The 14,758-nt window shown below is 40.0% G+C and overlaps 1 protein-coding gene across 1 annotated transcript; it reads left to right on the plus strand.

The window, feature by feature from the left end:
* The first annotated feature begins 1,500 nt into the window (after positions 1–1,500).
* Positions 1,501–13,301, plus strand: LOC134618029 (Fc receptor-like protein 5). The gene is made up of 8 exons (XM_063463207.1): positions 1,501–1,541; positions 1,666–1,932; positions 2,012–2,257; positions 2,336–2,542; positions 2,704–2,790; positions 4,089–4,187; positions 11,653–11,739; positions 13,007–13,301. Exons 2-8 carry the CDS (start codon positions 1,851–1,853, stop codon positions 13,048–13,050), a joined length of 852 nt encoding a protein of 283 aa, XP_063319277.1. The 5' UTR covers positions 1,501–1,541; positions 1,666–1,850; the 3' UTR covers positions 13,051–13,301.
* Positions 13,302–14,758: the final 1,457 nt, after the last annotated feature.

Consider the following 14,758-nt stretch of genomic DNA (forward strand, 5'->3'; position numbering starts at 1 on the left):
TTATAAAACATTTCAAAGAAAACAATAAAAAGCAAACAGAACTCAAAGGTCAAATATATTTAAACCAAGAGTTTAATACACAAAATCTGATTACGGTGACAACAAAGTATGACAGACTGATGATTTGCTTGCGTCCATGTTAGTATGTAAAGTCAAACATCTCCCTCTGGTGGCCATATGTCTCCTATCAGTCTTGTGTCTAACACAGACACACAAACATTCACATCTACGACCAGTTTAGACTCACAGGTTAATCTAACTGCCTGACTGTGGACTGTGGACTGTGGGAGAATCAGAGTGTCCAGAAACAACCATGCAGACCCCACACAGAAAGATGGAGGCTGGATTCAAACCCAGCACCTTCTTCCAGTCAGACAACAGGATCACCATGCTGCCCCAGGGAGACGCCCACTAAATGAACATGGTTGTAGTTTGTTTCATTAACTAAGCTGCAACACTGACAGCAGACTGGAGTGGAGTCGACGTTTTAAATTATACTTTTGAATTGATTTGTTGTGAATGAAGTCATAAATGTCAGGATGTGCTTTATCGATTATCACAGAGAAACTCAAATGTCATGTAATCATCTCAGTTAACCTCAAATTATATCAAAACAATGTTGCTGGTTTCTTAACTTTTGAAAGGGTTAGAATTTTTATGTGTTTCTGTTTAATTTTAAATGTTTTGCAACAAAGGAGGAATTGCAGAGTGTCTAAGTTCATATTCTAGAATAAATTTATCACATGAATCATTAAGAGGTTAGAAATCCACCACGATCTCTGTACAAACAAAGGAAGAAACCAACTCAGAGGAAGAGGGCGGGCTTTACTTGGTGTCAGTGACAGAAATGAAAAAAGCTCAAATGAGTGAGAAGGACGATGAAGGAAACATCTGTGCTGTGTCTGCTCTGTAAGTAGAATCTCTGTGTTTGTTTGAATTCTTGTACTTTGACTGTCTGCTCTCCTGATAACTGATGATGGAGGAGAAGACATGAAAAACAAATCAGGCTGAATTCAAGTTCAAAACACCACGAGGACCAACTGCAGGTCTGAAGTTTAACAGAGTTACTGATGAATTTATGAGTGAAAATTAAAATGTTGGTGTTTGTATGAACAGAGCAGAGGACAGAGCTAGTTCAGTGCTAGTTGTTTGTATGTATTCAGTGTAACTATAATGTAACTTCAAGTACTTCCTTGTTCTACAGTAACTACAGAAGCGGCTCATGAAACATGAAATGATGTGATCAGTTTTATTTTTTAATTCTGTTCATTGAGAAGCATAAAAGTGAAATCCTGGAGTCTCTGGTTTAGTACGAGCAGCTTTTTGCTGACCTGGTTTAGATCCACTTTTCCTCTGACAGGAAGATCAAACTGGGCTGAAGGCGACACAACATGGAGAGTTTGAAGTTTCTGTCTTAGAGGGAAACATCAAATTATACAAAGTTGTTCTGAGTGATCACCTTTGTGTGTTTATGCCAAATCAACCTGAGTGTCATTTCTCTTTAGTTCTGATCTCACTGCTGAGCTGCACAACAAACCAAGGTCAGTAACCTTCTTCTGTCACAGTTTAAACCTGATAAACTCTGACAGGTTTTACATATTTGGATTAAAAATTTCAGTAAAGATCAAAGACGTGATCATCAGTTTTTCATTTTAACCCTCACAGCTCGTCTGACTGTGAGTCCCAGCAGCTCTCAGTTCTTTAAAGGACACTTTGTGTCTCTGAGCTGTGAGGATGACGACAGCTCTGCTGGATGGACTCTGAGGAGAAACACAAGCTCACGGCAGAGGACTCAGTGTGGAAAAGATGGGTGGGGGAAACTAGCTGGCTCATCCTGTAACATCAGTGTAATGGAACCTCATGACAGTGGAGTTTACTGGTGTGAGTCCAGAGAGGGTCCCATCAGTAACATGGTTAACCTGACAGTCACTGGTAAGCTGAGTGTGTGGAGTTAGTGTTGATGAAGCTGTGTGTAAATGGATGAAATGCTGTAGTTTGTCTCTGTGTTGAGGTGGATCAGTGATCCTGCAGAGTCCTGTCCTCCCTGTGATGGAGGGAGATGACGTCACTCTGCTCTGTAAAACAAAGACCACTCCCTCCAACCTCCCAGCTGCTTTCTATAAAGATGGCTCCCTCATCAGGAAGCAGCCTACAGGTCACATGACCATCCAGCATGTTTCCAGGTCTGATGAAGGCCTCTACAAGTGTGACATCAGCGGTCATGGAGAGTCTCCATCCAGCTGGATCACTGTCACAGGTGACACACTCACCTGTCTGTGTTTCTGCAGCTTTCAACATTCACAATAAGCTAATGATTATATGTTGTTCGTTTAAGGGATATCTACAACCACATCTCCATCTACTCCCACACCTGTATCTACATCCACCTCTATTCCTACATCCACCTCTATTCCTACATTAGCCTCTCCCCCTGGTACTTCTCTTCTTAATGTGTTAATCCCTGTTGGTTCAGTCTGTGTTGTGGTTCTACTGGTGTTACTGGTTCTGCTGGTGAGAAAAAATAATCACAGAAAACCTAAAGGTGAGTCTCAGACTGTCTGATCTTTTATGTGTGGAGTTTGATTAGCTGAACAATTTAAACATTTTTTTTTTTACATTTAGGTTTCCATTTTTATTTTATCTGTCTGTGACAATAACATTTGCATTTATGCAATAAAGTATGTGACTGTTAAATTTCAGCAGATCAAGACAAAGCTGCAGGAGAAGATGTCACATACAGTGACGTCAAAATATCACATGGTCGGCAGCAGCCTGTGAAACACAGCAGAGGTAATGTTAGGGGACATTTTGGCAGGAGATGGTGTCAGAAAGCTGTATGTTTATGATAAGGGAGATGTGCCAGTTTTATACCATTACAACATTTCCAAATATATAAAGCAAATCTTTGAAAAGCATTTAGAGTTGACTTCATGTGACTCTGAATGACAGGAACAGTCGCCTCAGGTAAAGACCTTCAGTAACAGAGTTACTCTACAGGAGAATACGGAAATCTATGACACAGTTCGAAGAAGATAAGAAACTGGTAGCATGTGACGGGGTGCATTTTGAGCACGCCTGGATCATCAGGAGCTTCATCTTTTCAAGAGGTTAAGACTTGGTGTTAGTCTATCTAACGTTGTGCGTTTATGAGATCGCGAGAACATTATGAAGCATGTTAGGCATCTAGTTCACCTTCATACCTTACACATTTAATGATACAGATTATTCAAATGACTTTTTCATAGGTAGTTAATGTTGTTTAGTATGTAACACCATCTTAGTGAAATATATCTCTATGTAAAGCTTCACACCATACTAAGTGAGAATTGTTCTTTGCATGCTGGACTGTCTGTTGTCTGTGGTTAGCTGAAGCTAACATCTCCGCAGTTGTTCAGCATCCTGTTTGTGACATAAAGAAAACACTTCAGTTGCAGGTGTTTCAACACAGGGCTGTTAGTTTAAAACCAGAGAAGAACTTCTGTATGAGTCTGTTCAGTGACAGGTTGCTTCTCCCAAAGACAAGAACCAGCAGACTTAAAAAGTCCCATCAAACTGTAGGGGAGGAGGTGGGAACAACTAAGCTGTAGTACCTTTTCACTGTGCAATACTTTTTGTTAATAAACAGCAGTGCAATAGACTTCAATACTTGAAATGTGCAATTCCTTTGTATTCTGATTCCTATTTATTTTTAATCTCATTTTTATTCTCTTATCTATATATGTCTCTGTATTTATATATGTGTATATATAATATTCCGCTCACGCTCTGTAACTTCTGTAGGTGCTGTGCTATTTGGAAACCAAATATCCCAGAGGAACCTACTCGGGGGATGATTAAAGTTTCATCTCATCTTATCTTATTTTCAATTCCATTAATCTCAGTATCTTTGTTTAGACTCTGAATCTACCTTTTACCAAGGTAATCATTTGTTGGTTGTGTGATATCGTGGCACGTTTATCTGATCTGTGGTCACTCAGTTCCTTGTGTACATATTATATGTAAAAGAAGCCTTTTCAGTGATTCAATCTTCTGCTCAAACAATTTTAAACATTCTAAATCATCTAAATAGTTTGTGTTTTATTGTGTAGAGAGAGATTCTTCTACAGTCTACTCAGAAACGAGAATTGAAGACGTCAGTTATGGAGAAATCGTCATCAAAGACAAGAAGAGAAAGTCAAAGACAAAAGGTAAAGCTGCTCCTCTTTTTCTCCATCTGGGTTTGTTTCTACAATAAAATACAATATCTCATAAAATTGAAACTTCACATGTTCACCATCTTAGTAGCAGATATTTAGTTAATTTAGCTAATATTTAGTAATTGCCAAGCATCGTGAACACAAGAAACAAACAACATACTGCTGCTTTTAGACAGTGAGGTAAATTAGATTTTTCTGATAGTACATACATGTGCCAGTTTCCTGATTAGTTTCCTACGGTCATGTGATGATGAACATTTTCACAGAATCCTCAGCTGTTTTCATGAAAAATTAAGTATATCTCATTTTTTTATCTTCTTTTCTTCATCTTCTTCATATCTATATGACTTTCACAGTCTTGTCATTTAGAAATCTTGATTTTTGATTTCTTGGTTTGTTCAGAAGCGAAAAATCCCAAAACAAAACATAAAGAGAGAAGGCGTTTTCCCCTGGAAAGTCTTTTTTTATTTGAATTGTTTTAATTTTACCATAATGAACTTTGACATTTAGCATGTAAGACCTGTAGAGTCTGAAGTGTAGCTGTTGGATGTTTTGCAGTTTGGGGTCAATTTGCTGGGATGTTGACTGCTGGGGAAATTGCGGTAAACACTTACTGATGATCAGTTAATTAAGTATATTTGATTAGTGTTTGGCTGCTTACCTTAGAAATTCCTGTGGACACAATGAGGTTGTACTTCCTGTGTTATGTGACTGTAAATCCAAACAGTGGCTCGATTATTTACAGGAGCTTTATAAGGGAGGAATAAATCAGCAGCAGTTATATCCTGCAGTTCACATACATTAAGGTCTGTCACTGTGAGACCAAATGAGGATTTTGTGTGAAGAAAGAATTAAAAAAAACATGTAACTTTTATTACCCTGCAAAATCTTGTCTGTCAATATCATCTGACATAACCAGAGAACAGAATCACCTTCATGACACTAAAAAAAATCTGGCATTAAGCTCAGCTCACTGTGTCAGTCTCTCTTAACAGTTACACACAACAGCCACTGTAACTTGTGGCGTCACCCCCAAAACAGTTGCTGTAAGTTGTAATTTTGCTGTCAATCAATCCTAAACAGCTGCCACTGGTCATGTCAGAGCCCGTTCTCACTCCCGAGGCGTAACATCCCGACGTTTTGTCACGTCCTGCGGCGTTCCTGAGGAACGCGAAAGGTGACCTTCCACGTTGTTATGGTACGCGGCGGTTTCCAGCCCTGTACTGCAGCCCTAAACTTAACCTTATCACTAAGCCTAACCATAACCTTATTCCTAACCTTAACCATAACCGTATCCCTACGCCTAAACCTAACCTTATCCCTAAACCTAACCATAACCTTATGCCTAAACCTAACCATAACCTTATGCCTAAACCTAACCATAACCGTATACCTAAGCCTAAACCTAACCTTATCGCTAAACCTAACCATAACCTTATTCCTAACCTTAACCAGCACTTTAATGAGGTGAAATAGTGTTTTCTAAAGCGATTTTAAGGGAAAAAGTGAAGATGTGTAGATTGAGTCCAAACGGTTCTCATGTGTCCGCAGTTTTCCGATGTCGTGACGTAGGAACGCCTTGGGTGCCCGAAAACGTAATATGTTGACGATTTGTCACCTAGCGTAAAATGTTACGATTTGGGAGTGAGAACGGGTTGCATGTCATTACCCCAAAAAAGGCACAGCAGATTGGAGAGGTAGTAACATCTGAGGATGTCAGCAGGGTTGATGCTACAATTTGAGCTAATTGTCTCTCCTTCTACAGCCACAAGCTGTGAGTAGGGTCTGGATACAACTTGCAGAGCTGCCTGGGCTCTCTCTTAGACATAGGGCGAGGAGCTAAGATAAGATAAGATAAGATAAGATAACCTTTATTAGTCCCACATGTGGGAAATTTGTTTTGTCACAGCAGGAAGTGGACAGTGCAAAAGTTATGAAGCAAAAATTAGAATAAAATAAAATAAGAATAAATACAGTATACAACTGTACAGAATAGAATAAAATAAAATACTATATACAGTAGAATAAAATAGAATAAAATATGCAATAAGATAAAAATAGAATACAAGTGCTATATACAACTCAGTAAAAATACAACGATACCAGAAAAGATTATTGCACATGTGTGAATGTGTGTGTTGATCAGTTGGAGTCTTTGTTGTGCAGTCTGACAGCAGTGGGGAGGAAAGACCTGCGAAATCTCTCCGTCCCACACCGTGGGTGCCGCAGTCTCCCACTGAAGGAGCTGCTCAGTGCTGTCACAGTCTCATGCATGGGGTGGGAGATGTTGTCCAACAGGGATGACAGCTTAGCCACCATTCTCCTGTCACTCACAACCTCCACTGGGTCCAGAGGGCATCCTAGAACAGAGCTGGCCCTGCAGATCAGCCTGTTCAGTCTCTTCCTGTCCCCAGAAGAGATGCTGCCGCCCCAGCAGACCACACCATAAAAGATGGCTGAGGCCACCACAGAATCATAGAAGGTCTTCAGGAGTCGGCCCTCCACTCCAAAAGACCTGAGTCTCCGCAGCAGGTACAGTCTGCTCTGCCCTTTCCTGTAGAGGGCGTCTGAGTTATGAGTCCAGTCCAGTTTGCTGTTCAGATGAACACCAAGGTACCTGTAGCTGTCCACAGCCTCAATGTCCATACCTTGGATGTTCAGTGGTTGCAGTGGAGGATGTTTGTGCCTGCGGAAGTCTACCACCAGCTCCTTTGTTTTACTGGCATTGATCTGGAACATTAAAAAAACAAAGGATCCCTGCTCTGGGTCCCCAGACACGGGTGAAAAAAGTAGAAAAAAACTAAGAAAAACGACCAGAACTAGCACAAAACGGTAGAACATGGTTACAGAGTCTAATTACTAATACGTTAGTTATAGAAAAATTACGAGAAGAAAAGATAAGAAAGAAAGAAACTCAGAATGAGCAGAGCTGCTGTAACAGGCTGCCGCACACGGGGGGCGCCGGAAGTAGACTCAATTATTTAGTGGGGGTTCTCCACATGGTAAGGGACCAGTTGAACTGGTTCAAGCAGTTCAAGAAAAGGACGTCCCTCAGCTGGGTTGGGAACATTGTGGTGTCCCACTCAGAGGAGCTGGAGGATGGAAATGTAGCATCACTGCTTAAGCAACTGAAAATGTATGGATACATTTTCAGTCTGTAAATGTCACACTTTTAACTTTTTAATGTTTTTTATTAATTCCTGTTGACAGTAACCTTAGAGAAAGGCCAAAGACAAAAATGTATTATTGGTTCTTTCAGCACTTCCTGACAGCATGACTGTCTGTGGCGGCTCATTGGTTCCAACCGAATATACAAAATGTTAAAACACTAAAAATCTAACCTACAAACTTCCTCTGTGTTGCTTCACTCAAAGAAACAGGAAACGGTGCACTTGTTGTCAATTTTCTTTAGCAGCAGATTAATACACACTTGTTGCTGCGGGATGGTGTGTGTAAGCATGTTGTTATGATGATGAACAGACAGGTCATCCAGCTCAATAGTTGTGCTTTCTGATGTGATTTTAGCACAAATATGGCACATCTGCCATTTTCTTTGAGCGACATGTTGCTCTCTAACTGTCTGCCTCAGTTCAGCCACAGGCGCACTGTGAATTGACCAGATGCCATGTGTGCAGTAACATTTGGGCCACTTCTCTACCACAGAACATCGGTCATGCTGTAATTGAGCAATACATGCCAAAAGCAGCCCACATTAGGCCCAGATGTGCCTTGGTACACACACAAGATAGAGAAGCAACGTCCTGTGGTTGAAACCAGTTAGTCTGAAGCAGGTGAGATTTCTGTCTGCTATGTGCTCTGGCTTGGATAGTAATCGTGTTCATGTTGTAAGAATGCAGCTTGTGGTGAAGTGTGTCATTTAGATTGTAGAAGCAGCAGCTTGGTGGATGTCACCTTTCTTTTTCACACAAAGCATCTCACAGGTCTATCCAGTCATTCATTGGCTCAGAGCAGAGAGGTGTTAAGAGGAGAAAAAAAACTGTGAGGTTCTGCTGCAGTGTATGACGTTCACGTACTTTCTACATGATGCAACATTACAAATACAGTTTTGACATATTTTTCGTGACCTAACAGTTATTCCCAGTAATCATATCAAAAGCAGTTCTGGAATCAGTTTTGGAAAAAACTAAGCAGGTCGGATCAACGAGGTCCAGGGATAAAGCTCCTCGTTATGTTTAACCGTGAACAGAGTAGATTTACTTCCTCTTCTTCCCCGTACTTCCTCTTGCAGTCACTATTATGAGTGACATTATGACTCACTCTTAGGCTTTGGTCAGAATTGTAAATGATATCAAACTTCTCATCTTTCTCCGAAAGCAACCTTTTAATAAAGACATGTGAGCAGCATATGAGGTCAGTTATAGATTGTCTTTGAGGATAAATGACAAACTTTCCTCTTGTTGGTCAACACCATAATCCCAAACTGGACCATCTCTACCCCCAACTGTCACTCAGCAACAGATCCCCACAGCGCCGCCTTCTCAACCCCCCACTCTACACCCTGTACGACTGTGACTGTACACCAACTCACCCAACCAACATCACCGTCAAGTATGATGAAGATAAAACCGCACACAGGAGGTAGTGAACATGTCCTGGTGGTGCTCATAAATTTACCTCAAGCTGAATTCCCTTAAACACGCTGGTAAAGAAGGCCCAGCACTTCCTCCGTGTCCTGACGAAAAATAGCCAGAAGCTGCTGCTGGCCTTCTACCCCTCCTCAGTGGAGAGCCCAAGAGAACATGTTTGCTGGGGTGTTGTTTGAACACAGGTAGCTGTGCACTTACTTAACTGTAGCTCTCATGCGGACACAGTGAACAATGTTCCTACACATACACCATGTATATAGTTCCACTCACACATGTATATATATATATATATACACTGCTTTTTATTTTATTCTGTTTATTCTATTTATTTATTTATTTCCACCTTCGATGTATATTGGTTTCTCTTTTTCTTACTTTAGCACCTTTGTGGTCCAGCTACCCAATTTTTCTGTGCAAGAAACTGCACAATGACAATAAAAAGCTCTAAGTCTAAGTCTAACATTACCATTCAACAAGCATTAGACGACAGCTGTGCTTCATTTTTTAGCTACATTAAAGCTCTACACAGTACAGAAACTTGCCCACTTAAGCTGACAAATAATGTTCATTTAAAAGTTGAAATGGGAGAAAAAGCAACTGTAATTCTTCAGGCGCATCAATCAAAGTAAAACATGGACTGGCATCACTAAGTTTTGGGGGTATTTTTTATTCTTTCCTTTTAGGAAGAAACCTTTTGGTCACCATGGATTACTTCTCTTTATCTACAGCTCCCACTGTCTGTGGTGCACCACAAGGTTCAACCTTAGGTCCTATTTTTCTTTCTATTTAAGTTCTTCCCTTTAAAAACCCCCACACAACATCTTCTTTATTGTTACACCAGAGCCATACAGATATCACTTCCCAAAAGACCGAGTGATTCTAAAAGCCAAGCAGCTGTTTTAAATGATCTCGGTCATGTGACTGTAAATGTTGTCATAAAGCTGGCATCAGCTTAATACTACAGAGATAACTGTCGTGTTAAGACTGAATCAGCTAAAAAATCAGCTAAAAAATACATTTATATAAAACTCACTTTGTGTGATTCCATTACTTAGTCTGTATCAGGAGGATAGGACGTCTGTGGCTGTGGTAGATTCGGGTAATACCAGTCACAAGGTCAGCAGATCAACCCATGACTTCTCCCTGAAACATCGATCAGAGTGTGACTGAGTGTGTGAATGCCAGAATGCTTAGGCATAGATAAAAGTACTGTAGGTGCTTGTGACTGGGTAAATTAGGAACTTGGGTACTAACAATGAAGGTCACGGTCAAAAGCTTTGACATTAAAGGTACCTATGTCCCCCAGAGGCTATTAGATACTCTTGAAGTAAAATTGGGGTAATATAAAGTTTTTACAGATTTTCACATTTGGTGAGACCTGATTTTCACCTAAATTAATTCAGCCTGAGCTGTTACTGGTATCTACAGTCACACAAAATTTGAACATGATATATTGAAAACCGTGGACACTAGACTGCTAACAAACTGACAACAAACAGAAACAATGACATAATCCTTCACTTCAGCGGGAGAATAATGATCAGGAGGGAAGTTGGACAAAGAAGTCAAACTAACAACTGAACACCTGCCTAAAGAACAAATATCTGAACATACCTGCAGAGTCCTAGTTATTATTAGACCGTTCAGGCCTGTGTTAACACAATTGTGCAATTGTAACCATGCTCTCTGGTCTTTCTGGGCTATGGGTGTGTGTTGGGCTTTCTCTTAAAATAATCTTCTATTTTAAAAAACAAAAAAACAACAAAAAAAACACCAACATGGCAGGACGGTGTAAACTCAACCTTTCACTCTGTCGTCTCCTTGACACATGGCACACAGGACACGGTACACTCCATAAAACCCTCTGTAAACACTAGGTAGGAACAAAAATTACCTCCTACAAGATGGTGTGTATGAAGTAGTTAAATATGTAAAACTTATGACGATGCAATGTAAATGTATATTATAATCAAACAAAGTAAATATTAGGAAAAAATAAATTCATGTGCCATAACTAACGCTGCACGATCACAGCAGTAAGTGTAAGCAGGGTCGTTTTCTGTCTGAGACACGAGTTATTCTTATCATAAAAACAGAAGACAGATAAAGTTAAAGAAAGAAACAAAAAATAGTTTCGGGATAGTTTCTTCTGAGGAAGGACGTAGTGTCTTTAGAAAATCTTGCTGACTCTTGCGATGCAGACAGGCAGCAGACTTTAGAGGCGGTTCCTGTTTTTACGTCTCACACCTCCGCCTATCTGTCAGGGTGGAAAAAAAGAGAGAAGTTGGAATCAACGAGTGTTTGACTTTTTAATGTCGCTCTTTGTTAATTTCATGGATGATTCAAATAACAGTTAAAGTGTGGGCAGCATGGAAACTGTGATTTGTGTCAGAGGTGGTTCCAAGGAGCTTCTCAAGCAGTCCTTTAATACGATTCATTAACTTATCTTTTTTTAATTTGCGTGTCAAACCACAGCAGAAAGTTCCTCCTGTAGCCTGAGGCCAGCTGCAGTGCAGTCTGCTTTGGGTTGGCCAACAGTGGAGTGTTGCAATAAGATGTTTGCTTCATGCGCTGTGGGGAAAGTGTGGCAGTTTGCAGTAAAAGAGCACGGCGGTTTTGTGGATGTCACCTTTGTTTTGCACATAAACACCTCACGCTTCTATCAGGTCACTCATTGGCTCACAGCAGAGGTGTGAAGAGGAGAAAAGATGTGAAAACCCCATTGGAGTTTAAAAAATACTCATCACTTGTATTCTTCATGATGCAACATAACAAATAAAGTGTTTTGTAGTAGCTGTGGTGTTGCAGTTGTTGTACCTGCAGTAATTTAAATGTGTTTTATTTTACAGAGAGCGACAGCATGGCGGTCTACTCCTCAGTGAAAACTAAAGATCTCAGTTATGAACAAGTAGCCATCAGCCCAAAGAGGACGAGAGGTACAGCGGCTCTTTACCTCTCACTTTAAACAGAGCAAAGCTAGCCATGTCATGCTAAGCTAAGCTAGCCATGTTCTCACTCAAGCTCAGGATATCAACCCTCGCATCTTGAAAGACGCAGGAACCAAACAACTTCCTCCTCCTCTTAGTGTGATGCATAAGCATACTACACTGATAACAAGTTTTGAAATGACTAAACTAGCGTGTTTTTAGACCGAAGACGAACCAATCAGCTCAAGGCCCAACGTAAGATAAAGAAGGATTTTTCTTTGTTGAGAACGACTTTCAATTTCAAGTGCTGCACCAATTTGAGCCAAATTTAAGAAAACTGACAAAATAAATGCCAAAATCTGGTCAAAATCAACCCACACAACAAGGAAATATCTCAGTAGTCACATTTTAGTGAAGGGCAGGGGTTAATGTGTGATTTGGCAGGTGGGGAAACCTTAAGTTTGGCTGTAGTGGCGCAGCTGGGGGAAAAGAGTTACTTAAAAGTAAATCACATATGTATCATGTGGTAGACTTTACTGTGGGTACAGGCTGTGACTGATATTCACTGATCTTTGTGAACTGAGCCAGCTGATTTAAACACGTAAAAGCAGATGTTTCATGAGCTTTCATGAATTTTAAACCCCTGATAAGAGACAGCTAATTTAAAAGGTGGGGTTTACTGAGTGAGCATCATCACCTTGAATTTAGATCGATGCCCACTGCCTTTGCTGCAACCTACATGAACACCACAGCCTGCTGTGTACAGTGCAGCATAGAGTATATATGGATACTTAAGTCTGTTTTGCAGGATATTTCATGAAAAACATAAATCAACAACACATCTAGTTACCAGTGGACCATCCTGGTACATTGTAGACAACATGTAGCCTCAGCTTTTAGTGTCAAACCACTAATTTGGTCACCACAGTAAGACTAAATAGGGAAGTTGATCATTTGATGCTTAAAGTTTGTTTCAGTCGGTAAAAAAGTTAAAGCAGGGTAAAACAGTAAGAAAAAACCCCAAAAAACAGCAACGCCTCAGATGATGGTGTGGAAACTATTTCTGTGTTTCATGTGAGAATTACACAGTTTCCTCTGAAAATCTTGCTGAGTTGCAAACAGGCGGCAGACTCTGGTTCCTGTTTTTAAGCGTCTCTGCTCGTCCTGTCTGATAAAATCTGTCAGTTTAAATTTAAATGTCATTAAGTGAAGCTGATGAGCTGTTCATTACTGATCATTAATCATGTTTCCTGTTGTTTCAACTGTTTGTGTTCAGACTTTAAACCAGAGCCAGACGTCGTCTACTCTTCATTGAAATAGTCCACCAGTCCAACCACTGATGTCCAGCTGCTGGTTAGACTGGTTCCCCCAGCACCTCAGACCAGAGGACATCCACATGTTACAGATTTTATTAAATATATTTTGTGTCTTAATCTCCTGTTGTTAGACCCGTGATTCATAATTTGCATTTTGATGCAAAATCAGCAATGTGAAATAGTTATATAAATAATGTAAATAGGGATATTTCTATGTAACATTAAAAACTTCCAGATGTTTTGTGGTAATTATTTACATTTGTCCTGTTCCCACGCACCCCCATGGGTCGGGGGTATCTCTGTGGGATTGATTCAATTTTGCTCTCTCATGCTCCTCGTGTGGTTCTGTGGGTTTCAAACATGGGGGAGATGGAAAACTTGATTTTCTCCGCTTTTGTTGTGGCTTACCAATACATGCCTGGCTTCAGTGCAGAAAACAAAACAAAAAAGATGTATATTAAACCACAGCCAAAGACTCAACGCAGCAGGCACTGCAAACTGCACAGAGCAGCGTCAGCATGCTTGATGGAGGAAGAGTTTTACTGCTGTAGGGATCCAGAAACCAACTGCACAACAGCTGGCATGGAGACACTTTTACATTTAAATCAATGTGGTTTCTGGCAGCAGTTTCTCTCAGTTTTCTCTCAAACATGAATATGTTTTGGGGTCAACAATATAACAAACCTGAATAGTTAGTTTTCATTATAGTCTGCATTTTACAGTTATGTAGAGAATGAAAGAAGAAGAACACCCTGTGCTATCAGTATGTGAACCGTGTTTGATGGTTAATTATTTAGTATTATTGTCACACTCAGTATTTTAGGATAAAACATGAAACTGAAACACTTTGGTGTCTAATAAAATACACACTTATGACCACGTGACTCTGACTGGCCCCTGAACTAGCACAGAGTCAAACAGGTAAACCTCTCAGTAAAGCTGAAATGGCAAATTTAAAGTCTGCTGCCCTCTACTGGTTAAACCGGGTGTTACAACAGAGCGGTTGCTTTAAAAATGACAGCACTTTAACCTCTACTAGAAGATGTCACATTTTAAATCAGTTATCTTCTACTTTCAAATTAGGTACAACACATAGATAGAAAAAAATCAATGACAGTAAAAGAATCACCAGTGTGTGGATAACAAATTTCCCACGTGTGGGACTAATAAAGGTTTATCTAATCTAATCAGGAGGTTAGAGTACCTAACAGGTGAGATTTTACTGTTCATCTCACCTGGTCTTGGAATAACTGGGAGTTGCTGGAATAAAGCCCGTCTGTCCCTGATCAGCCTGCTGCACACTATTCTTTTGAGTTTTCTTTATAATAGAGTAGAATCGGCACATGTTTTCACCATCTGAGTGTACAATGTAAATAGATCTAAATCTAAAGATATGAAAAGGATCACAGATATGTACACATCCACGTCTTTAAGAGATCCTTATAATTAACTCATTAGCATCGTCTGGCTTCATCGATGAAGATAACTTGGTATCTCCATTGCAATGAAAATAGGTTTTCAATGTCTAAAGGAAGTGTGTGTAACATAAAGTATATTGGCTGGAGCGCAAAACCCTGTAATTAATTAGTTACTAGTTACTTCTTCAAAAAAGTAACTAACTGAGTTAGTCATTGGGTTAATATATTCTTAAAGCAACTTGTTACTAAGAAAAGTAACTATTGCGTTTGTTAACCCTCCGATGTCCAGGGTAT

This window comes from Pelmatolapia mariae, linkage group LG3_W, assembly GCF_036321145.2.
Source record: "Pelmatolapia mariae isolate MD_Pm_ZW linkage group LG3_W, Pm_UMD_F_2, whole genome shotgun sequence".
NCBI classification, from domain to species: domain Eukaryota; kingdom Metazoa; phylum Chordata; class Actinopteri; order Cichliformes; family Cichlidae; genus Pelmatolapia; species Pelmatolapia mariae.

What these genes read in the sequence shown, in the direction of transcription:
- LOC134618029 (XM_063463207.1), top strand. Translation starts at nt 1,851, where the DNA reads ATGGAACCTCATGACAGTGGAGTTTACTGGTGTGAGTCCAGAGAGGGT. An exon ending in TAATCACAGAAAACCTAAAG is followed by an intron (nt 2,543 to 2,703) that starts GTGAGTCTCAGA and finishes AAATTTCAGCAG; the next exon opens with ATCAAGACAAAGCTGCAGGA. An exon ending in GCCTGTGAAACACAGCAGAG is followed by an intron (nt 2,791 to 4,088) that starts GTAATGTTAGGG and finishes TTTATTGTGTAG; the next exon opens with AGAGAGATTCTTCTACAGTC.